This window comes from Thalassophryne amazonica, chromosome 4 (assembly GCF_902500255.1).
Source record: "Thalassophryne amazonica chromosome 4, fThaAma1.1, whole genome shotgun sequence".
NCBI lineage: Eukaryota > Metazoa > Chordata > Actinopteri > Batrachoidiformes > Batrachoididae > Thalassophryne > Thalassophryne amazonica.
This window is the reverse complement of record NC_047106.1, coordinates 32,164,173-32,190,442: the sequence shown is the minus strand read 5'-3', so window position 1 is coordinate 32,190,442 and position 26,270 is coordinate 32,164,173. Positions and strand designations below refer to the sequence as shown.

Here is a 26,270-nt window from a genome sequence, read left to right as displayed (position 1 = left end):
CCATTTCTATACTGATCCTCCTCAGTAACTCCTGCAAATCCCCCCCTGAACAAAAAATGCTTATGTCATCTGCAAATAATACTAATTTTAATATTTTGGAAACATTGACAATATCATTTATATAAATTAGAAACAGTTTTGGACCCAATACTGACCCCTGTGGGACGCCACAAGCATTGTCCAAGCATGATGATGTATATTCCCCCAACTTCACAAACTGTTTTGTTACTTAAGTAGCTTCTCACCCAGTGCAACACCAACCCCCTAATCCCATACTGTTCAAGTTTATTGATTAATATGTCATGATTGATTGTATCAAAAGCCTTTTTTAGGTCTATAAATATTCCAACTGAATGTAATTTGTGGTCTATGGCGTTTGTAATCTCCTCAACTGATTCTACTAATGCAAGTGATGTTGAACTATGTGCTCTGAATCCATATTGACTATCAGTAAGTAATTTATATTTATTTATGAATTTGTCTAATCTATTATTGAATAACTTTTCTAATAATTTGGAAAATTGTGGAAGCAAAGAAACAGGTCTATAATTTGTGAAGTGGTGTCTATCCCCAGTCTTATACAGCGGCACAACCTTAGCTATTTTCATTTGATTGGGAAATTTACTGGTTTGAAATAAGTTACAGATGTATGTTAATGGTTCTACAATCCATTCAATGACCTGTTTTACCACCACCATATCAATTTCATCCATCCACCGATATCAATAGTCTTTTTGCTTAACGATTCCCTTATCGGTCCTTCAGAGCGGCCGTTGTTTTTGAGGGTCTTTGTCGGGAAAATGATCACTTAGTTACGTTGATTGCAGACCCTGCAACGGGTCTGTAATCAACCGCTTCTGCAGAGCGACTGCACTTTGAAGCGTGAACCAATGAAGCAATGGTTTGATCCGCTGGGTCATTGGACTTTATCTTAATTTTTCCTTGCTAAAACCCTAAAGAGCACATGCCTGTGAGTAATATATACCTTTTATGTTAAACTGACCTGTTATGGTCTTCTGAAACAGTTGATTGATGTATTTTATAACTTAAAAATGGGACCAATGGTAACGCGTTAGCATGTCTATGGTGTTTTCAGTGTTAAAGTTAGCATTAGCTGTTGGCATTTCAGCACATTTGTGTGCATTTTTGTGTATAATAATTAATGGCTCAGTGTTTGTCGTAAAAGAGCCAAATGTATTAAAAATCTTTTAATTTTTTTAATTGATTTTTATTTATATACGAGGTCTGTCCATAAAGTATAGGTCCTTTTTATTTTTTTCAAAAACTATATAGATTTCATTCATATGTTTGTACGTCAGACATGCTTGAACCCTCGTGCGCATGCATGAGTTTTTCCACGTCTGTCGGTGACGTCATTCGCTTGTGAGCATGCCTTGGGAAGGACTGGTCCCGCCCCCTCGTCGGAATTCCTTTGTCTGAGAAGTTGTTGAGAGACTGGCGCTTTGTTTGATCAAAATATTTTCAAAACCTGAGAGGCACATCGAGTGGACACAGTTCGAAAAATTCAGCTGGTTTTCGGTGAAAATTTTAACGGCTGAGAGATTTTGAAGTGATTCTGTCGCTTTAAGGACTTCCCACGGAGCGGGACGTCACGCAGATTGAAAGACGTGCGGGCAGATTCGCACGTCGGCTTGCAGCCGCCGCAATGCGCCGCCACAGGAAAAACACCTCCGTGTTGATAACCATTTGTAAAATCCAGGCGGCTTTTGATGGCTTTCAGTGGAGTGAGTATCTGAGAAATTGTTTAACAGTTGGGCATGTTCCAACTTGTCCTTAAGGCTTCCAACAGAGGTGTTTTTCCTGTTGCGCCGCGCTGTGCCGGCTGCAACCCGACGTGCGCACGTCTTTCATTAAAAAAATCTCCTTTAACAGTGGAATATCCGGATAAAATGCTGAAACTGACTTCTTCTGAAACTTCTCTGTTCTCTCACGACGTCCCGGGTCAACAGAGGCTTAAATGTGGAGGTTTTCAGCTTGAAACAGGCTGACGATGGCGCCTGGGAGCGCTGCGCGACGTCCCGCTCCGTGGGAAGTCCTTAAAGCGACAGAATCACTTCAAAATCTCTCATCAGCCGTTAAAATTTTCACCGAAAACCAGCTGAATTTTTCGAACCGTGTCCACTTTGATGTGCCTCACAGGTTTTGAAAAAAATTTGATCTAAAAAAAGCGCCAGTCTCTCAGCAACTTCTCAAAAGGAATTCCGACGAGGGGCTGGACCACACCTCCCACAAGGCGTGCTCACAGGCGAATGACGTCACCGACAGGCGTGGAAAAACTCGCGCATGAGGGTTCAAGCATGTCTGACATACAAACATATGAATGAAATCCATATAGTTTTTGAAAAAAATAAAAAGGACCTATACTTTATGGACAGACCTCGTATTAATAATAATAGCAACAATAATAGTAATAATAACTCTTCAGAAGCGGCAAGTCTGCTTCTTATCTTCTCTCAAAGCCATTAAAATGTCAGTCGTGACTGTGAGTCACTTTTGTGCAGATTAAAGTCGCTAAGTGGGATCTTGTCTTGTGGCCGTCAAAAAACGAGAATCGTCCTCTGTACTGTTGGCACAGCTCCAAACGCTGCGCGGTTCTCTGCTGAGACAGAGTCCGGCCAGAATGAATAACTTCAAAACGAATTGCCGCTTTAAATAAAATGACACCTCTTTCCAAACGCTGAAAATAAACTACAATAGACTGAAATGTTTTTTTTTCTTCCCAAAATGAGACGTCCTGCATTCTTTATGAATTAAACTGATGCTGACGTGCAGCACAACCAGCTGCAGGCATTAAGCTCAGAGTTATGGGAAGACATTCCTTCCTGCCAGTGATGTCTGAAAGGAAATGCTTTTGACAAAAACTGCAGATTTTATTTCTGTTTATATTCAGAGATCAAGGAGCCACCATGTAGAGTTTATTTAGGTCCAGAGTTTAAGGATCCAGTGACCCATTTCATATTTATTTACTTTAAGACTCAATAAAATGTTGTTGACATAGAAAACCTTTAAAGCCTACTTTTAGTACACAGAAAATTCACAAGCAGTATCAATAAGGGAATCGGATTGTTAAGCGGAATGGTATCGATATCGATAAATCTTATCAATACCCATCCCTAACCACGTTCCATGCTCCCGCAAAATCTCGTGCACATTGAAATGTATGTTGTCGATGCGTGGAGCATGCGTTTGGCTGTTTCTGTCACAGATCTTCAGCAGTGTTCGCTAGCATCTTTAAATGTGCAGGAAGCTGCAGGAAACAGACAAACACAACGCAAATCTAACAGAATGCTTTGAAATTCGAATTGAAATATGTTTAAACTACATTCACCCAAACCCGGACTACAACCAGGAAAGAGTTTTGCTAAAGGAGTTGGCCAGAAGAGGAAGCTTAGTGATGATGAGTTAAGGGAGAGAGACAGGCTATATGAAAGAAACAAGAGGAAGAGAGCTTTTGTCCCGACCTGGCCACAGAAATGGCCGTAGCTTGGTCATGACCAAGAGAAGAATGAGGTTTTCTCCCAAATCTGCAGGGCCTATCCGTCGTATGCTGTCAAGTAAGTAAAGTATATGCTTGGTCCTGGTAGACCCTGACTGTTTTGAAGCTAGTTTAAAAGGCTGACCAGCTTGCCTTTGTGGAAACCCCACAGTGACATTAGCAAAGGACCCAAGCATTTTTGTTTTCAATTTTTAGATCTATAACTCCAATCCAGACAAGGCATACTTTTTAGTTTTGATATGGACCTACATCTGTATTTTACATTTCTGACTGTGAGTTAGCCAACTCTGAGGGTTGCTTAAAAAAAATGCCCTCTAAATTTTATGGGAGTCACTTAATTTTTTTACACTTGGGAATACCCTCTGATAAATTCTTTTTTTTTTTTTTTAACTTCATGGTCCATAGACTATTTTATGTTTTTTTTCTGTATTGGTTTATATTATATAGGCAGTTTTATTTGCAGGATTTCAAGGTGGAATATCATGAACTCTCCCGTGTAAAACCATGGGCCAGTGCTCCTACACAGTGGGCCACTAACTTCTAAATTCTACTGGCCCAAATTGGTTTATGTCAAGCCCTGCATATCAAGCATTGAAGCAAAAGCCTCAGTCTCGTACACCTCTTCGACGCCATAAACAATATTATGGCTCTTGTTGACATTTTGTGAACCTGGTTTTAAAAACTGTTTTAGAAGCTGCTTTTGTGCACGATTAGTGACGTCAAACTCGTGAGTGAATGAGCAACGTTTTACGTAATCCATCAACATGCATGCCGATAGCAAAAAATGTTATGTGATAGAGGAAATCTGAGCTCAGATTTGGATTCAGCACTCCAAAATTACCCTAAATCAGTTCTCAAAGTCCATGCAAGACAAAAAAAATTGACCAGTGGTAATTAACAGTGCATCATTTTATGCCTGTCCTGTGGCCAGGTGTATTGGCTTTAACATTGCCTTGTGTGTTCTCTCTCTCTCTCTCTCTCTCTCTCTCTCTCTCTCTCTCTCTCTCTCTCTCTCTCTCTCTCTCTATCTATCTATCTTTCTATCTTATCTTATCAACACTGTGGGATAGTCTTTTGATTCCCCCAACCCCCCCTTTCTTTGTGTCAAACCAGACAAAGAAGACTGGTAAACCAGGCCCCTTCCTACTGTCTGGCTCCAGAGACAAAACCATCAAGATGTGGGATGTTAGCATTGGCATGTGCCTTATGACACTGGTGAGTAGTGGTGGATTTGTTTTGATAAAGTTTTACATTAAATTTTTGATGGGTAAAATGCAAATAATTAAACAGCTTCTACCAATTTGTCCCTCAGGTGGGCCATGACAACTGGGTGCGTGGAATCCTCTTCCACCCTGGAGGCAAGTTTATTGTGAGTTGTGCGGATGACAAGACCTTAAGGGTCTGGGACTACAAGAACAAGCGCTGTATGAAAACTCTGGGTGCCCACGAACACTTTGTTACCTCTCTGGGTAAGCTGCCCCTCACCCAGTTCTAGTATAGCGTCTGGGGATGGTTGGGGGGGCTTTTCTTTTGCTCGCCGAACCTTAGTGTTCAACTCTGAGGTGCATGGTAGAGGTAAAAATGTCTGCTTCAGAGAATTAAATGCAGTGAGCTTCAGTTTTTACAATGTCAGTTTGTTCAACATCCCGAGGGTCGTTAGCAGTTGTTTCAGATAAGTGGTCCAGGATTTTCCTCCCTCCCCTTGCTTGCAGGTTTTCAGCAGATCAAGGCTTGGGAACTCTCTGGAGTAGCCCTGAGAGCTCTTTAGACATCTTTGCTTGGCAAGCTGTTTGAAGCCCATCCCTCTTAGATCCCACTTTAATGAACGAGGATATAGCTGTCAGTCACTGATGTGGTGAATAGCATAACATCGCATAGCAGGGTGTTGAAAAAAATGAAGTACCATTGTTTGACTGAATTGATGTTATTTACCTCTTAAAATATTATCCAGTCTCTGTATACTTTATTTCTTTATTCAAGGATCCCCATTAGTCTTTACCAAAGTAGAGACTATTCTTCCTGGGGTCCATTCTCAGATAAAAGTATTACACTTACATCAAAGTATTACAATTTATACAACTCATATGCACCAACTGTACAGTTCACAAAGCATACACAAGTAACAGTTATTTCTTCACAAACACAAACACTACATTCACTACATTAGATCTGTCTTATTGAGTATACATTTCTTAAGATTTGCTTAAAAAAAAAACTAGATTATTTCGTATTAACCTCACATCTGGAGGCAACAATATTAAGAGATGCAGGAATTCTTCTTTAACTCTGTGTAAACTGCTTCCTCTCCATTGTGTTGGTGCCTGTTTTTGTTCCTTAGATTTCCACAAGGCTGCTCCTTATGTGGTGACTGGGAGTGTAGACCAAACAGTAAAAGTGTGGGAGTGCCGCTGATTTGAACCGTGGAAGATTGGACCACCAGCCCAATTATATTGGCACTCCTCTGGACCCCACCTCCACTCCTGCCATCCTACATCCTACTACTGCCCCTTTCATTTAACCCCTCCCCCCACATACTCTCTTCATCTCCTCCAGCTGCACTTAACCTCCACGATTACGTACCCGCTGCACTCTTTGGTCCAGCAACCTTTGTCCATCATTGTAAATTATTTCTGGATGTAGACTGAGCTATTAAATGTTACACAAAAAAGTATTCTTGCATGGTAATCCAAAATTGTATACTGTAAATTTGCATAACATTGTCTAGAAGTACCATAGGTTTAACATGGGGCTGTCTGTCGCACAGCCTTACCAAACAACTGAAGGCAGACGTTTTTGTTGACTGGGTGTAAAAATGTAGAAATGACAGTCTTTGAGTTTAAGATTTATTTTTGTCTTTTTTTTTTTTTTTTAGAATGGTTTTCTCTGTTTCTTTCTGTTGCTGTTGTAGTCTGTTGGTGCCTAGCTTGGTGAGCTTTGGAAAGATGAGGCAGGAGAAGCATATACGTGATAAAGTTGTCTAGTGAGCATTGTTATTCAAATAACTTGTAGCTTTACAACATGACTTCTGAAGTGTGGAACCCATTTCTCTTCATGTGGAACTAGGTAACTTTTAATGGCTGTATATATGATTGTTTCATACTGTTCTTAGATCTTGGGGGCTGAAACATGTTTTGTGATTCTGTCATGGCAGCACATTGTCTGTGAGCAAGGAACTAATAGTAGGCTTTGAAATACTGTGCTCTGTAATGAAGACATTTAAATGTCTTCTTGATTTCCACTGACATTTTGTTTGTATGTCAGTGTTCCAATTTCCCAAAAGCGTGTTTGGTGTTTGCTGCCAGCATCCTGTGTTTCTGTAGTACCTGAGCTTTTGCTGGAGTCGAGGATTACTCATTTTGTAATCTCCAGCACTGGAAAAGGCCCCAGGATGTCTCCTTGTCACAGGTTTCCTCTGACAAGGAAAGACTGTTAATAGGAGACATCTGTTAAACCGAATCCTTAGTCCATTTACACTCTCCTATCGAATCAGCCATCATAGGAATTGTGTGTACCAGTGGAATTATGTGCAAGTTGCCTACAGTGCCTCTGAATGCTGAGCGTGGCTAAACGTGAGCTTCATCTACACTGGCTTTGTCACATATAAACATAGGCGTGACGAGGAGTCAAAATCAGCCCCCAGGGTGTGTTGTCTGGGATGTGCAACGATACCCAATTTTTCAAAGTAGTTTTGGAGTAATAATTTGATTTTGAAATGTAAATTTTGCTAGTGAATGGGAGCTCTGACAATTTTCTTTTTTATAGTTGCACAAAAGGATGAACTGGATGGAGATTCGGTTTGGAAAAGCTAATGGCAGAATGCTGAGTGACGTGGTGATGCTGGAGATGTTTTTTATTGCAGAGTTCCTCACTGTCAGCTTTGTCTTTGCTTCTAGTCTAGACTGGAACTGGGTGTGTGGACCAGGGAGGTGCTGAAGCCAGAGCAGTGAGGATCTCTACAAGCATTCCCCACAAATGCAGTTATTCTGGGTGGCTTTCCTCAAGTGTTCAGTTTTGATCTTTGTGGAGGTGTTAACTGTAAACCAGTGAGTGCCGTACAAACTAACACACATTGATGGAATAATGCAAAGGATGTGGTCTCAATATAACTAACAAGGTGAAGCATTTGCACATCCCTGTTTTCATAAAATCTTTACTCCTCAAAGGTGATGTGAAAATTGGTGATATAATTTGTTCATTAGCCTTTTCATTCCAATGCATTTCTTGGCTATTAAAGAATTCCACAGCTGAGTTCACCTTTTTTAATCTAGCTGCTTTGCCATGTTTTCCTCTCCTGTGTGTCCTGGATGTGGTTATCTGCTGCTCACGTTTGTGGCTAGTGTAAGCCGAGCCCTGCCTGTTGATTTAGCATTAAACCTATAGACCTGCACAATGGAGGCAGAGCTGTCAGGAGCCGTCCAGCTAACTTTAATGGTTTTCCAACAGCAGAACAATATTGTCTTTAAAACTGAGCCTTGCTAATCTGAGGCTAGATGCTAATTGGTTTGAAGGAAGCAGAGAGAAACTGTCTATTCTCTGTAGGTAGGTGTCGCTGGCATCAACTCTTTGTCTATGAAGGACACGAGACCGGTAAGCTTTGTGGGTCCAGACAGCCCTGTTCCACGGTGGTAGAAAGGCCGTTTTTTGTTTTGTTTTTTTTGTGCATGTGATGCTATTTGAAGGAGGCCAGATGTGAAGGTTTGCCACCTCCTTTTTCTGTAAATGCAATGGGATTGTGGCAGACTAGGATGTTCTAAAGGAGAACCCCTCTTTATCAGGTAATACTCGTGTCTCCCCAACAAAGGTATGTTTTTCCTCCAGGTGGTGTGACCTGATGCTGTAGAATTTCAGCAGTGAATTGAAGCTGATTTTTGTATTTCCCTTTGCTAATCGCTTGTAAAGTAAAAGTAAAAATTGATATAGTTCATGAGGGTGATGAGGTGTTACTCTAGATGAAGCCATAAATTTACTTTAAAAAAAAAAAGTACAATCTGATTTAGCGTGATACCGTCTTTGTTGGCCACCACTATGAGAAATGCTTTTAACATCTTCCCACTATGACATTACAGACCTTAAAGTGGGAAAAAAAAAAAATGTTCTGTTTGTTGCAAGAATGCTTGGAGACTAACATACAGCACAGCTGCTGTGCAAATTGGTGTCCTGTTGAAGAAAATCCTCTTTTGCCATTCTCAAGTCCCAAGCAACCCCATGTTGTCTTGGTGTGTGTGTGGTAAGGGATTGATGGACAACTTGTCTGTCCGTGGGTCCCTTCTCTTGTCTGTGCGCTGCTAGGGAACACCTAAGGATTTCAGACTGCATAAATGTCCAACAGGAGAGCTCATCTTTTCACTACTATGGTCTCACTCTTCACTCAGCAGACTTAACAATATACCTGATTGTCATTGTTTCCAATATAATAAAGAGGAAAATCTGTTCCTGTGTTGTCCTGGGTTTATTCTTTTAAATAAAGATTATGGTGAAGGTTGTATACTGATATACACTGAACTTTAAAGTTTTTAACCAGACTAACAATGGAAAGTACCTTTATGCACCAGTGTGAACAATAACATGTTCAGAATAATAGCACTGTAGGTTGGCAATTTAGTGGAGATTTATTGTATACTTTTGAACTAAATTTTCTGTTCCACTCTACCATCCATGAAGCTGTGAATGAACAACAGGCAAAAATTATTTGATCCCTCCCCTTAATCAAAGCCAATGAAGCAAGTAATTCCTTCAGTGGTATTGTGGTTTCCTTCACTAGTGTCTGTTCGGTGTTTTTGAGGATAGCTTGTGCTAAGATGCTTGGTCTGCTACCACTGCAACCTGGATAAGTGGCAAAAAATAGATTAGAACATAATTTGTATAGCTTGACACCCCCCACCCCATGTTAGGTTATAAAATTAATATACAGTGAGGAAAATAAGTATTTAAACACCCTGCGGTTTTGCAAGTTCTCCCACTTAGAAATCATGGAGGGGTCTGAAATTTTCATCTTAGGTGCATGTCCACTGTGAGAGGCAACCTAAAAAAAAAAAATATGGAAATCACAATGTATATATATATATTTTTTTTTTTATAATTGTATGTTACTGCTGCAAATGAGTATTTGAACACCTGTGGGAAATCAATGTTAATATTTGTTACAGTAGCCTTTATTTGCAATTACAGAGGTCAAACGTTTCTTGTAGTTTTTCACCAGGTTTGTACACACTGCACCAGGGATTTTGGTCCACTCCTCCATACAGATCTTCTCCAAATCTTTCAGGTTTGGAGTTTCAGCTCCCTCCAAAGATTTTCTATTGAGTTCAGGTCTGGAGACTGGCCAGGCCACTCCAGGACCTTGAAATGCATCTTACGGAGCCCCTCCTTAGTTGCCCTGGCTGTGTGTTTGGGGTCATCGTCATGCTGGAAGACCCAGCCATGACCCATCTTCAATGCTCTTACTGAGGGAAGGAGGTTATTTGCCAAAATCTTGCAATACATGACCCCATCTATCCTCCCTTCGATACGGTGCAGTAGTCCTGTCCCCTTTGCAGAAGAGCACCCCCCGAGTATGATGTTTCCACCCCCATGCTTCACGGTTGGGATGGTTTTCTTGGGGTTGTTCTCATCCTCTAAACATGGTAAGTGGAGTTGATTCCAAAAAGCTCTATTCTGGTCTCATCTGACCACATGACCTTCTCCCATGCCTCCTCTGGATCATCCAGATGGTCACTGGTGAACTTCAAACAGGCCTGGACATGTGCTGGCTTGAGCAGGGGGACCTTGTTGCCCTGCAGGATTTTAAGCCGTGACAGCATCATGTGTTACTAATGTAATCTTTGTGACTGGTCCCAGTTCTCTTCAGGTCATTGACCAGGTCCTCCTGTGTAGTTCTGAGCTTTCTCAGAATCATCCTTACCCCACAAAGTGAGATCTTGCATGGAATCCCAGACCGAGGGAGATTGACAGTCATTGTATTTCTTCCACTTTCTAATAAATAATCATAAGTTGTCTTCTAACAAGCTGCTTGCCTGTTGTCCTGCAGTCCATCCCAGCCTTGTGCAGGTGTACAGTTTTGTCCCTGATGTTCTTAGACAGCTCTTTGGTCTTGGCTATGGTGAAGAGGTTTGAATATGATTGTGTGAACAGGTGTCTTTTATACAGGTAAGTTCAAACACGTGCAATTAATACAGGTAAAGAGTGCAGAATAAGAGGCTTCTTAAAGAAAAATAACAGGTCTGTGTGAGCCAGAATTCTTGCTGGTAGGTGTTCAAATACTTATTTGCAGCAGTAAAATACAAATAAATTATCAAAAAATCATACATTGTGATTTCCGGATTTTTTTATTTTTTATTTTTTTTAGATTATGTCTCGAGTGGACATGCACATAAGATGAAAATTTCAGATCCCTCCATGATTTCTAAGTGGGAGAACTTGCAAAACCGCAGGGTGTTCAAATACTTATTTTCCTCACTGTATGCTCAGTTGATGAATATTTTTGAGGCAGTTTCCAGAAAAACAAATGTTTCTTAGCATTGATAAATGTAAACACATTTTGCACAAAATAAAAAGTTTCATGGGATTGATTTCAACCCCCCCACCCCCTGCCAAAAAGAAAATTTAAAGAAATGAATAAAATGTAAAGCAATTTATGGTGAAACCATAAGGTGAGCATTGGAGGTAGGAAATCCCCCCAAATCCTCACACAGTAAAAATTTTCACGTATTTAAAAAAAAAAGTTTCATAGTGTATACATTGCTTTCCCTCTATTTGATTGAAGCAATTTCTTGTTTCACTATGTGACAATGTCTGACCACAGATTGCTTGCAGGTTCCTTGAGGATTTGGTTGTAACTTCCACAGCTTGCTCTCTACTCAGTGTCCAAGAATAAATCTGGTCAGACTTCAATGTCAGTCTGTTTCACTGGACACAACTGTTTATCCAAATGTAGTGTCTGAGTTCTTAGACAAGAACTGAAAGTTGCTGGGGATTCCACTAATCACCACTGTCTGTAGCAGGAGGTGTTTCATCTCCGATCGAGGACGCTGGGAGCTGATACAACAGGCTGTGATGGTCCTGAAAGGAGTTGTAGTGTGAGGGCTGTGACTGTCAGGTGACTCACCATCTGTGGTCTAGTGACCCTCAAACTATTAACAGAGAACTCAAACGTACATCTCGTCCCACTGCTGCCGATGTCTCATTCCTGACTGATGCCTCTATAGTAATGTCCTGTTGGACGGGCTGTTTGAGTAGTTGTGTAAAACAGCCTCCTGTTGGGATGTTGGACACCTTCAGTGCCAGGGTTCTTGTCGCTGGTTCTCTAATCTACTGTTACCCAATCATGTTTTCTTGCAACTTGGCACAGCTGATATGGTACCTCTCCATTCACATTTCATTTCCAGGTGTATACGCCATTAGACAAAGACAAAAGATAAGACTTTATTGATCTCACAGTGGAGAAATTCACATCTGGATGCTATTAGACAGACATGCAACCAATCAGTGCAACAAAGCGTGAGGCAGAGTAACAACCAGACTAGTGTCAACATGCAGTTGGGAGTATGGCAAGCACATCTTACACAGGAAGGCTTTTAGAGCCATTCCCTGTTATTCTTTCACAAACTTGATATTGTCCAGGTTGTTGAAAACTGCTTCAAATATGAGTGACAGCCATCTTGGTTGTTGAAAGCATTGGCTCTTCGGTGCTGCTCAATGAGTTGAGTAAATTCCACCCCATATGGAGTAAATGGTGGTGAGTAGCCCGGCCTATTTTTGACCAAGACAAAACACCTGTGATTCAGAGGAAGGCCAGACACTTTCACAGAGGGAATTTATTTGCAAAAGGAATTGAGGATTTATTTTATTTTATTTTTTTAACCCAGGCTAGTTCGCCTGATAAACAATCTATCATACATGTATCATCCCTACAGACCAGAATAAAGGACTAGACATCCCACTCCAGAAAGTAATGGTAACAATCTTGGCCTCTGGGGGAACTTTGCCCAGGTTAAGGATAGGGTTAGCCCCAGTCCCAGGTCAGACCTAGTTCTCTTGTACCCAAAGTAATTACCTGGATTGTCCTCCAATTGTTGCTAGACCCTGGACAGGACACCAGTCTATCGCATGGCCACATTTGTTCGTGCATTTTCTATACCTGCTTAGTCCAATTAAGGGTAATGGGGGGGGGGGGGGGTGGAGAGCTGGAGCCTATCCCAGCATTCATAGGTCCCAAGGCACAGTACACCATGGACAGGACGCCAGTCTGTCACAAGGCCGCATATAGACAAACACCCACGGTCAATTGAATGTTTCCAATTCACCTAACATGCATGTATTTGGAAGTGAGAGGAAGCCGGTGCAAATCCATGTAAACATCAATCAATTTTTTTTTTATATAGCGCCAAATCACAACAAACAGTTGCCCCAAGGCGCTTTATATTGTAAGGCAAGGCCATACAATAATGATGTAAAACCCCAACGGTCAAAACGACCCCCTGTGAGCAAGCACTTGGCTACAGTGGGAAGGAAAAACTCCCTTTTAACAGGAAGAAACCTCCAGCAGAACCAGGCTCAGGGAGGGGCAGTCTTCTGCTGGGACTGGTTGGGGCTGAGGGAGAGAACCACGAAAAAGACATGCTGTGGAGGGGAGCAGAGATCGATCACTAATGATTAAATGCAGAGTGGTGCATACAGAGCAAAAAGAGAAAGAAACAGTAAACATGGGGAGAACATTCAAACTCCACACAGAAAGACCCCAAGTGGGAAGTGAACCCACAACCTTCTTGTTGTGTGGCAGCAGTGCTAGCCACTAGGCTTCCCAATCCCGGTGATCACACTTTATTTTGTTCAAGTGATATTGTCTGAAAGAGGTCCCTTAATTTTTCTTTCAATCACAAATTTTAGAGGTTTAGATAAAAAAAAAAATCAGGTGATTTCAGCACCATGTACTATTAATTTATTAACATAAATAAAGGCATAAATAGACAGTGGAAACTTTTCAATAAGAATTTTTGACAAAGAAATGAAGTTCTCATTGATGTTTTGTATGAAATATATTTTTACAAACCTAAACGCTGTTTAGCGTGTTGTTGAAAAGTGACGTCATCGCGTCTGGGCGCAGCGCGGTGACGTCGCACGCACACAGGAAGCAAGTAAGTTGAAGAAAGTCAAAACTAGAGGAGTTAACGTTGGAGAAACGTGAGTTTTGTTTGCCATTTTTTTGTTTAAGTCAGCGTCAGACTAAAACCAATAATAAACTCTCTCGCCATAATAACCAAAGATAAAATACGCAGGCACGGGCTATCTTGAGGTGTTAGTTTTTAAGCTAATAACTACCTCAAAGACTTCTAATGAAGTAGCTTCAGATATCCACTGAGGACACATACTACCGGATAAAGATCACTTCATAACAGTTTTCCTGTATTAGTGGGACTGTAATGCAAACCATTAAAAACAAAACTAAATAGAAATTACAGTTGGCCTAAAATCATGTCTTCAAATGGCTGACCAACAGTCCTAAACTTAAAAAAAAAGTCAGAGCCATACTGGCAAAGGTTTGGCATTTCATTCTTACATCTTCAACGACTAATTTGTGACTCCAATTAAAAAATAAATCACTTATCAAAACACCTGTTCATAAATTATAGATCCAACATATAGATCCAAATCCGATCTTATGTGGAGACCCCGAGTGAAAAAGGGAGAAGCCGAAAGAACTGTCAGTGGTACTTGGAGTACATTCCTGTAGCACTTCTCCATTTAAAGTCAATGCTGAAAGCGCTTTAAATAGATGGCTCGCGTTCACCCATACCAGTGTCAGTGTGTTGTCATGCAAGGTGCTCAGCTGTACACTGGGAGCAACTTGGAGATGAAGGGACCTTGCCTACGGGTCTATAGTGACATGAATTTGAACTGATAATCCTCTGGTCTCAAGCCCACAACTTTAACCTCTAGACCATTACCTCCTTGTGATGGACAGTGAATAATAATAATAATATCTTTTGATTTAACCAGAAAGAATCCCATTGAGATCGAAACCTCTTTTACAAGGGTGACTGGGCCAAGAAAGGCAGCAGCACATGCCATGACGGTCAGATTAACATCATCATGAGAACGTTAATGACGATTATTATATGGTATGGGATTTTGCCAACTTCTGATTGGCCCATTTGCCACTTTCTGAGCTGCAGCCCTTCCGGGTTGACCGCTGGTGGAGCTGAGTAGACCGCGCGTGCGAAACGAGTACACCTCGTGTGCAGCGTAGTGCTAGCTAATTGAGTGACACCTTCTATCGATAACGACCAATCAGATAACATGATACAGTGCCTACTTTGGCTGTCAGTTTGTTGACAAGATGGCAGAAGACAGATTTGTGTCTGTTAGCGACGCTGAGTTAAAATGAATTTTACACGAAAAAGATGCGAAGAACACCCGTAGAAATACACAGTCAGCAGCCAACCTGTTTCGCAAGTACGTCACTGAAAAGGGACATGCGATCAACTTTAAAACTTATGACAGACGGATGTTTGATGGAGTACTTGGTCGATTTTACGCGGAAGCTAGATAGGCAAATGGCGAACTTTATAAGAAAACAAGCTTGATGACTCTTCGTCACGGACTTAACAGGCATCTCCAGTCAATCGATGGGATGTCAGTTGGTGCAGTATGACAGTAATAACAAAGAGTTGAAAATTGAGATTGATTTTTCAGTTTTAGTATGTTTGACAAACTCCCAATTTTCTTGTTTACCATATAATAAATCAGTTATAGACTTTTGATTTCGATGTACCGTCATTATGCGGACCTGATCAGGATGGGGTTCACTGAGGCCAAAGTCCACATAATCATGGGTACACCTCATCAAAAGTCTATAATTATATAATAGAATACAAAAAATACACTCACCCTGGTCATAGTGAAGTGTAGTGATGGAAAGTCTAAACAGATTTGAATTTAGAAACACAGGCATTGTGGAGGGCAGCATGGTGGCCTAGTGGTTAGCACTGTTGCCTCACAGCAAGAAGGTCATGGGTTCAATTCCCACCTGTGGAGTTTGCATGGGTTCTCCCTGGGTGCTCCAGCTTCCTCCCACATCCAAAAGACACAGGATAGGTGGATTGAATACTTTAAATTGTCCGTAGGTGTGCATGCAGGAGTGAATGTGTTTGTTTGTCTATGTGTGGCCCTGTGACACACTGGCATCTTGTCCAGGGTGTACCCTGCCTCACGCTCCGTGACTGCTGGGATAGGCTCCAGTAAGCGGTTGAAGGTGAGTGAGTGAGGCAATAGGATTCTGTTTGTGATCTCTTAAGATGGAGTGGAAGATGTTCAATGAGGTCAACCCGGACAGTTTCAGTTCAGATGGGACAACATTACAATCATGTTGGATGTTGAATGTTGATGCCTATCACAGTTTCCTAGAGCCAAAGATACCATAAGAGGGAATTTGGAGAACTCATGCCTCATTGTTTTTAGTGATGTTGTTTGCGAATGAACACATCTCAATAATTTCCTGCATCAAGGACCTTATTTTTGTCAAAAGTAACAGGATATGGCCGGTCCAGCCTCCATCTTGATTGATAGACCACTGATAGAAAGTGGACATGTTGAAAGACCTTTGCCAGATAGACGGATACTTGATTGCCGGAAAATGTTAGAAGTAACTGGTAGCTATCGCTTCTGTACTCTGATTGAAAACACACCTGTACTGTTAAGTAAAGCAGAGTATAAGCACTTTGCAGATTAAAAGTTGCCTCTTCAGATACAAATAGTCTCTATCAGAGTCAGAATTCCTGTTCCACATAGCAGCCAATGTGAAAATAAACTTAGTAATTTTAAATTTTTTTGGCTGTTGTGAATTATCATCTTCCTTCAGCTGCTCCGTTAGGTGTTGCCACAGCAGATTAATTGTTTCCATCTCACCTTGTCCTCTGCTTCTTCCTCTGTCACACCAACCACCTGCATGTCCTCTCTCAGCACATCCATAAACCTCCTCTTTGGGCTCCCTCTTCTCTTGCCTGGTGACTCCATCCTCAGCATTCTTCTACCTGTATATCCCGGGTCCCTCCTCTGCACATATCCAAATCATCTCAATCTCGCCTCTCTGATTGTGACTCCAAACTGTCCCACTTGAGTTGTCCCAAAGAAAATCACATCTTCAGTTCTGCCACCTCCAGCTCCTGTCTTTTTGTTAGCGCCACCGTCTCTAAGCCGTATAATAACTAACTAATAACTTATTCTTTGGTCACAAATCACTCCTGCCACCTTTCTCCACCCACTCCATCCTGCCTGTACTCTCAACTTCATCTCTCTACCACACTCTCCATTACTTTGGACAGTTGACCCCAAGTATTTAAACTCATCTGCTTTCACCACTTGGACTCCTTGTAACCGCACTATTCTGCTGGTTAGAACAGGGGTTGGCAATCATGTGCCATGAAGGACCAAGACACTGAAGGTTTTTCTTGCTACTAATCACCTCAGCAGGTGATTCCATTGATGATCAGGGGCCTCGTGTACAAAGCATGCTTATGCACAAAAACCTAGCGTACATCCATCTCTACGCCAATGAAGTTTGATGTATCAAAAGTCAAATCACAGTGTAAATGTGCGGTACGTCACGCAAAAATCCTGGCTGGTGTACGCACGTTTCTACAGCTATTGTTCCACTGTGGACATGTAAAGGTGATGCTGGAACCGTTAATAGTGTGAAAACAAGAAGTCATCAGAGTGATGTGCACATCAGCGACACAGTGATGAGCAATTAATGCACCTACGTGTTTGCAATTATATGGATGAATATAAAAGTATGCGTAAAGTGGCACTAACAATGGCTACGTTAGTACTGTTAAAGCACCTTGCAAATGGTGCAATCCAACGTGAACATGTACTCAGGGAACACAAGGATTTACTTGCAAATGATGACAATTGGCTCATAAATCAATTTTGTTTACCAAGGCCACTGTTACTGGAGTTGCGCACAGAACTGCGGCTGGCCCAGAGCGCAATACAGTGAGGAGCCGGGGGTTGTCTGTGCCCACACAGGAGCTGACCCCGCATCCTGGCATCATGGGCATTCCAGTGTGAGCTGGCTGATCGGTCAGGAGTGTGACAGTCAGCCTTGCGCTGAGCCATGCCAGCTGTGTGGAACGCAATCATCCGAATCTCATCCAGGTACATTCCAACATTACAGCACAGCGGCGCTATTGACTGCACACATGTTGCTATGAAGGCGCCATCACATGATGAGTTTGTTTCTGTTAATAGGAAACATTTTCATTCCATCAATGTTCAGATCATGTGTGGTGGGCATATGCATATCAGGCTGGAGGCTGCGCGATGGGGGGTCTGCTTGGTGTTTAAATAAATTGTTCCTAACGAAATCCAGCGCAGACACATTTAGGCATGTGCACATTCAAATGTTTTTTTTCTTTATTATTAATATGTTTTCGTTTTCTTGATGGTACAACCCCTGGCAAAAATTATGGAATCACCGGCCTCGGATGATGTTCATTCAGTTGTTTAATTTTGTAGAAAAAAAGCAGATCACAGACATGACACAAAACTAAAGTCATTTCAAATGGCAACTTTCTGGCTTTAAGAAACACTATAAGAAATCAGGAAAAAAAATTGTGGCAGTCAGTAACGGTTACTTTTTTAGACCAAGCAGAGGGAAAAAAATATGGAATCACTCAATTCTGAGGAAGAAATTATGGAATCATGAAAAACAAAAGAACACTCCAACACATCACTAGTATTTTATTGCACCACCTCTGGCTTTTATAACAGCTTGCAGTCTCTGAGGCATGGACTTAATGAATGACAAACAGTTCTCTTCATCAATCTGGCTCCAACTTTCTCTGATTGCTGTTGCCAGATCAGCTTTGCAGGTTGGAGCCTTGTCATGGACCATTTTCTTCAACTTCCACCAAAGATTTTCAATTGGATTAAGATCCGGACTATTTGCAGGCCATGACATTGACCCTATGCGTCTTTTTGCAAGGAATGTTTTCACAGTTTTTGCTCTATGGCAAGATGCATTATCATCTTGAAAAATGATTTCATCATCCCCAAACATCCTTTCAATTGATGGGATAAGAAAAGTGTCCAAAATATCAACGTAAACTTGTGCATTTATTGATGATGTAATGACAGCCATCTCCCCAGTGCCTTTACCTGACATGCAGCCCCATATCATCAATGACTGTGGAAATTTACATGTTCTCTTCAGGCAGTCATCTTTATAAATCTCATTGGAACAGCACCAAACAAAAGTTCCAGCATCATCACCTTGCCCAATGCAGATTCGAGATTCATCACTGAATATGACTTTCATCCAGTCATGCACAGTCCACAATTGCTTTTCCTTAGCCCATTGTAACCTTGTTTTTTTCTGTTTAGGTGTTAATGATGGCTTTCGTTTAGCTTTTCTGTATGTAAATCCCATTTCCTTTAGGCGGTTTCTTACAGTTCGGTCACAGACGTTGACTCCAGTTTCCTCCCATTCGTTCCTCATTTGTTTTGTTGTGCATTTTTGATTTTTGAGACATATTGTTTTAAGTTTTCTGTCTTGACGCTTTGATGTCTTCCTTGGTCTACCAGTATGTTTGCCTTTAACAACCTTCCCATGTTGTTTGTATTTGGTCCAGAGTTTAGACACAACTGACTGTGAACAACCAACATCTTTTGCCACATTGCGTGACGATTGACCCTCTTTTAAGAGTTTGATAATCCTCTCCTTTGTTTCAATTGACATCTCTCGTGTTGGAGCCATGATTCATGTCAGTCCACTTGGTGCAACAGCTCTCGAAGGTGTGATCACTCCTTTTTAGATGCAGACTAACGAGCAGATCTGGTTTGATGCAGGTGTTAGTTTTGGGGATGAAAATTTACAGGGTGATTACATAATTTATTCCTCAGAATTTAGTGAGTCCATATTTTTTTCCCTCTGCTTGGTCTAAAAAAGTAACCGTTACTGACTGCCGCAATTTTTTTTCCTGATTTCTTATAGTGTTTCTTAAAACAACTGAATGAACATCCTCTGAGGCCGGTGATTCCATAATTTTTGCCAGGGGTTGTAGATCTCGAGAGCCTCTTAACAAGCCCCCGACTGTGTTCAGTATTTGTCAATAAAAGCGTGTGTAATATTAATGTCACACACGTCAGCTGCTGTGCACCTAATACCTTTTTACTTCAGTGTGTGTGCACAGCTCAGTTCCCTGATGTAAGGGTGCTGCCATACAAGGTACTCACTACACACCAGGACTGTGTAGTGAGGGATTAAGGACCTCGCCCAAGGGCCCTTAGTGATTTTGAACTGAGGATCCTCTGGTCTCAAGCCCAATGCTTTAACCATGAGACCATCACCTCCCCCTTGTACTCCTGTCTACTTTCTTTTTCTCTCTGACTATCCCAATTCTTTTTCACCAACCTCTTTCTCCTTATGCTTTCCTGGACATCTTTGTTCCACCACCAAGTCTCCTTGTCTTCCTTCCACTGTCCTGAGGTCACACTCAGTACCTTCCTAACTGTCTCCCTCACCACATCTGTAGTACTGTACTGGCTGCACACCCCACATGGTTGAGATTTGACAAATTTTACAGTTAACGTCCTGCCTCCTTCTACCCCCCTCATTTATCCAGGTTTTGAACTGGCATTCAGAATGTACTGGCTGCACACCCCATGTGGCTGAGTTGGCTACTGTGAAGTATAAGCCCCCCAAATTATTAAAACATAAAATTTAGGATTTACTGACTAATATAACCTGCTTATTGCATCCTTTAAGGTCTTTTGGTTCAGTAGGGTAAGCAAACATAATGACGGGTCAGCTACATGTACATCATGACTTCACATTTCCTCGTCCTGTGATTGTCGGGGACTGCAGCTGTAATGTTATTAGTGGGAGACCTGCTAGTACACTGGCCAGAAGTAGCCTCCTTCCCATCAACAACACAGCCTATTGCATTCTCACTTTCAAATGGTTTGGGCCAACATCTGTTGTTTACTCTTAAACAGAATAACACTTGTTATTCTGTTTTATTTATTGGTTTAGTGGTGCATTTATTGCACTTACAGTTACAGATTGAGTTGCCATTGGGTGTAAATGCTCTCCAAGTAGCTTACACTTGTTTTGTTTTGTTTCTCATGGTGTGACTAGTAGGCTACATGTGAGAGGAGTCTGTCAGTAACTCAATCAATCATGCAACATTTTATTTGTAAGCAGGGGTGAAAAGTAAGCTAGTGCCATCTGGAGCTACGTAGTAAAAGATTGAGAGCTGGTACATAGTTGTGGTAAGACCAGATGGCTGCTTCTTGGCAAAAACTCACATTCAGAACCCATGGATGCTTATTTGCCATCTTTGGACGGATTTCTGTCTTTTTGCAAAATCTCGCCATCTAAAAGAACTAGCAAAACATTAATTTTTATTTCCTCAAATCCGTGAAATGGTATTTTAGCGGAAAAACTCCAAATCGCTGAGAAATTTATCATAAAATAGTGGTGTGTTTACCGGAGATGGAGGCGGCCATCTCGGAATCTGCAACGTGAAGACGACATGCATTTTGATTGGTTAAAAATCGCGGCGACTCTACCACCGCAGATTCTCTTTACGCTTACATTAGCAGTGCGAGACAAGGCATAGTGCGGTATGTGTCGATGTCCCAGACATCTTTCTCAGCTTCCCGCGCCAAATCTGTCTTCAACAAAATTTCTACCTGTTCATTGGTTCATCGTTCAATTCACTTTTAACTTCACAATTCGTCACAAACACAGGTGTGTTAATGATTTAATGTTCAGATGAACTTATAGGAGATAATTTAGCAGAATTAATTTTATTTTTTGTCGTGAAATATTATGTTAAAGTACCGGGAGTAACAAGCTAGTCTATCACCCAAGCCTGCATAATTCCTCATGGTGATGGCGTCATGTATAATTGTTGTTGTTGCTCATTTTAGAGCCAATTTGGACTCTTTGTTTCCACTACAGTACTACAACTTTTTATTTCTCCCTGTTCAATCCAAAACAATATGCATTGAGCACTGAGAAGAAACATTTATTGTAGTACACATTCAGGCTCTCCACGCACATTTTTAAGAGCACAGCCCCCCCCCCTCAGGAAAACAGCAAAAGAGTTACAGAAATTTAACATTTTGTTGTTGTGCATTATTGAATGAATAATAGTTATCAAGTGGCTTTTGAATGCATGCTATGTCATGCTGTAGGAGATCACAAGAGGAATCTCAGGTTTATTTATTTTCACTCTTATCTTTTTGGCACATGGGAAACCCAGCAGTGTTAATGAAATGATAGAAAACCTGCACATTTCTTTTTTTCCTGAATCTGAATCTGAATCGGTATAGAATGACTGATTAGATGCCATGACAGTGTTCAGAGCAGACAAATAGGCTGACTGTATATGTATTTACTATAATAGTATGTATACATGGTAATGTCGTCTGTGATGGCATACAAAAGTGAATTGATCCTAAGCAGAATCTCATCAGTATTATGTTGTTATATATCTTTATCTAGTCTGAAAGCAATTATCTAGTCTCTAGTCTGAAAGCATTATGAAGTTAACTAGTTCTGTGAATGTTGAGATTTTAATTGCCTAGTCTTTGAGCCCAGTCAAAAACAAACTAAATCAGTAAAGTTTTTTTTGCATGAGTTAGCTATATTTGTAAACTGTTGTGTTGTTATATACTCCTACAGGATGGTACAACCTGCCATACTGCATGAGATCACAAGAGAAATTTAACAGCTGTTTCAAGTCCAAATTTAATCCAAATAATGCACCAAAATGCACCACAGGGCACTTCAATTCTTACAATCAAGCTTTTCTGCTTCACCGTGAATAGTTGCTGTCTTTTAATTTACCAAGACTTTGGATTGCTGTCTTTTTTTTTCAACTTTCTGTCTGGGTGTCTTGGTGGCTTTCCTCACTCTTCTCCTTCTTGCACAGTTACTCCATTTTTGAGAACTGTCTATTCCATGCAGATTTACCATAGAGTGCCATACTGTTTGTATTTCTTCATAATTGATGTAAATAAAGTCCGAGACATATTCAGTGGCAGCTTTACCATCAGAAAGCCTCACTCACAACTACTACAAAAGACTCCAAGCTGTCATTGATGTTAAAGGGGGCAACGCACTGTATTAAGAACAGGGGTATGGAAACTTTTGATCAGTGTCATTTGGTTAATTTCTGTTGTCATTATGAAGAGTAAACAGAGATGTTTGACAATAAATGGCTTCACCCAACCATTAACCATGAGTGGAAAAAAAGTTTTTGTGTAATCATATTCTCTGAAAATGGCCAAAAAAATCTAAAGTTCTGCCAGGGTATGTAAACTTTTGTGCACAACTGTAAGTCCCTTGAGCTTTTCCCTTAGGGTCGCCACAGGATCTGAGGTGGCTTTGTTTGTTGATTTGGTGCAAATTTTACACTGAGAACCAGAAAACTTCCACACTGGAAACAAGCAGACTTAACCTCTTGACCACCACGCCAAAGTACAGAATTTTGTAACTTATTTCTAGCATTTAAGAACAGACACAAATAGTTTAACTCAATCCGAGTGTTTATTCTATTTAACTATAATTAAACTATATGCCAGAGAGTAACTGTCCTAGATTTTTTCTCTGTTGTCAGTGAAGATTCTATTTGACTGAGAGTCAAATAGAGTCTTTTTATAATAATCTTGTTGAGTGCTAAATGTGATGTTCTGAAAGTAAAGAGAATTATTAACTTTTCATCTGTTAAATTAAGCAGTTATTGAAATTAAAACAATTTGTCATTCCAAGTTGTGAGGATTCTGAATGTTTTGACTATTTGCACATAAGCCTATTAAAGCTTGCTTCTCACAGTAAAATATTTCACGTAATATGTCAAGTATTTCTTATTTCATTTTGTCCATACACATACTAAAATACTGAAATATGTTTTTCAAGTATGCCCAAGGAGCAGCGAACATTATAAAGTGATGAAGCAATATAGATTGTGATAGTACCTGCAAGAAATTAAAACTATTTTCACCCCTGCTTGTAAGCAAGATAACTTCAGTTATATTGGCCCGATTCTCTCCAAACTTGGCATGTGTTTTAGGTATATTGACCCCAAGAAGCTTGTTGTCTTTGGGGTCAAAATGTGTATGGTCAAGGTCAGTGGAGTGTACAACCCCAAAAGTTGAGACATTGTGTGAAATGTAAAGAAAAACAATACACTGATTTGCAAATCCTCTTCAACCTATATTCAATTGAATTAACCACAAAGATAAGATATTTAATGTTCAAACTGATAGACCTTTTTGTTTTTGTGCAAATATTTAGTCATTTTGAAATGGATGCCTGCAACACATTTCAAAAAAGCTGTGACGGGGCCACGGAAGACTGGGAAAGTTGATGAATGCTCAAAGAACACCTGTTTGGAACATTCCACAGGTGAACATTGTCCTGTATATTTGTTTTGTGAATTGTTCTGTAATTTATGTCTGTAGCATGGCCCAGGTAGAGGGTCACCCCTTTGAGTCTGGTCTGCTTGAGGTTTCTTCCTCAGAGGGAGTTTTTCCTTACCACTGCTGCTCTGGGGGTTAGTAAGGTTAGACCTTACTTGTGTGAAGTGCCTTGAAGCAACTCTGTTGGGATTTGGCACTATATTAATGAAAATAAATTGAAAAATTGAAATTGACCAGGTTAATTAGAAACAGGTGAATATCATGATTGGGTATAAAAGGAGCATCCCCAAAAGGCTCAGCCATTCACAAGCAAAGATGTGGCGAGGATCACCATGTTGTGAACAACTGCGTGAAAAAAAATTGTCCAACAGTTTAGAACGATGTTTCTCAACATTCAATTGCAAGGAGGTGTGTGTGGATTGGGAGGTCTGGGCGGCTTTGCTTGAGCTGCTGTCCCCGCGACCCGATTCCGGATAAAGCGGAAGAAAATGGATGGATGGATGGATGGATGGATGGAATTTAGGGATTCCATCATCTACAGCCCATAATATAATAAGAAGATTCAGAGAATCTGGAGAACTTTCTAAACGTAAACGGCAAGGCCGAAAACCAACATTGAATACCCGTGACCTTCGATCCCTCAAGCGGCACTGCATTAAAAACCAACATCATTGTGTAAAGGATCGTACCGCGTGGGCTCAGGAACACTTCAGAAAACCATTGTCAATTAACACAGTTCGTCGCTACATCTACAAGTGCAAGTTAAAACTCTACCATGCAAAGCGAAAGCCATACATCAACAACATCCAGAAATGCCGCTGCCTTCTCTGGGCCCAAGCTCATTTGAAATGGACAGACGCAAAGTGGAAAAGTGTGCTGTGTGCTTCATGTTCACAAACTGATGTAAAGGGTTGTGGTCACTTTTCTTGAAAACGGGAGAGAACAATGTACCAAACCAAGACCAGGAAGTCTGAATGAATGATGGATGGAAGAAACTGCTTCATGGTGCAGGAAGTGGCAATCAATGAACAGAATGAACCAAAAGTGACCCAAATTAAATGAAACTTATGTTGTTCCTTCAGTCTGTAGCTGTGAACAGGCTCATCATGATATTCCATTGTTTTTCCTTTGAGCTCATTCCCTCCACTGATTAACAGGTTGATGGACCTGAACTTGAAATGTCTGCCTTTTTTTTTTTTTTATCTCAGAGTAAACGTGGGGTTTTCATGAAATTTTGTGGATACAGTCCTTCAGTCTAGAAAGAGTTGTCTAAATTTTAGGCTGATTTGAATTTGATTCAAGTTCTTTTATGTTTTTTGTTTGTTTGTTTTCCTTCAAAATTCAAGGATCTGAAAATGGCTCTTAACAAATCCATGCATCCCCGGAACCGCTACAAAGACAAGCCTCCAGACTTTGCTTACTTGGCATCCAAGTATCCAGAGTTCCAACAGCATGTGCACACCAGCCTCACTGGCCACCCTGTGTGAGTACCTCAAAATCAGGCTTCTTCTTGCATGTCCAAAACAAAAAGTCACTGTTTCTACTCCAGCTCAGACTAGGGCTGTCACAATTATTACAATATTCGTCAATCGCGATTATTTTTCATATTTGCGATTATTTTTCCTATTCGCGATTACCGTGAATTATTTATTTTATCCACAAAGCATAAAACAACTCAGAATCTGACGTCATTGTGCTGCAGCCTCGCTCTCGTCTTAAGGCGGGACAATAACAAGGAGGCTGACAGCCAATTAAAACAGTGCCGTCTTCTTCAAAAGCCGTCTAAAATGCGGAGCTGTCGGTGTGTGTGTCTGTGCCTGTGTGTGTGCGCGCGCGCGCGGAGTTAACAGGCTGCAGACTGCGAGGGAGGGGGTGGGTGAGGGAGATTCCTGAATGCAGGCGTGACACGTTCAGTGCACAGCGAGCTCGGAGCAGAGAGAGGATTTTAACCCGAGTGAACATGTTAACAAAATGAAAACGTGAAGCTGCCTTTACTTCTCTCTGAACTTTCTCTAAAGGTGTGATTCTGCCGTTACCGTCCTGTTCACACCATGTGCGCGTCGTATGCTGAATTTATGAGATCATGAGATGAAATAAACGGTCAAATAGCTTTAAAAACATATTTTAAAAATGAGAATATATGAATGAACTGAGCCACACACACACAAAAAAAAACCCTGACATGGAGAAGCTGTGGTGATGTTCAGATGCACAGATCACAAAAAGCAGGTGAGAACTCTGAACTTTAACAGCTGTTACTTTCCAAAGGTATTTATTTGTTCAATATGGGCTTAATGCAGTGTTGAAGCACAAAACGTGACTG

At 40.9% G+C, this 26,270-nt stretch overlaps 2 protein-coding genes across 2 annotated transcripts in view; both read left to right on the top strand.

Annotated features, from left to right (window-relative positions):
- Positions 1-7,765, top strand: part of LOC117509606 (lissencephaly-1 homolog A) — a 98,607-nt gene extending 90,842 nt beyond the window's left edge. The window contains exons 10-12 of the mRNA XM_034169348.1: positions 4,631-4,732; positions 4,830-4,986; positions 5,856-7,765. Of these exons, the coding sequence (XP_034025239.1) occupies positions 4,631-4,732; positions 4,830-4,986; positions 5,856-5,929 (333 nt within the window). The 3' untranslated portion in view covers positions 5,930-7,765. The remainder of the gene's footprint in view (positions 1-4,630; positions 4,733-4,829; positions 4,987-5,855) is intronic.
- Positions 7,766-13,627: 5,862 nt separating this feature from the next.
- mettl16 (methyltransferase like 16) overlaps positions 13,628-26,270 on the top strand; it is an 85,516-nt gene continuing 72,873 nt past the window's right edge. Inside the window, exons 1-2 of the mRNA XM_034169346.1 lie at positions 13,628-13,696; positions 25,294-25,430. Of these exons, the coding sequence (XP_034025237.1) occupies positions 25,303-25,430 (128 nt within the window). The 5' untranslated portion in view covers positions 13,628-13,696; positions 25,294-25,302. The remainder of the gene's footprint in view (positions 13,697-25,293; positions 25,431-26,270) is intronic.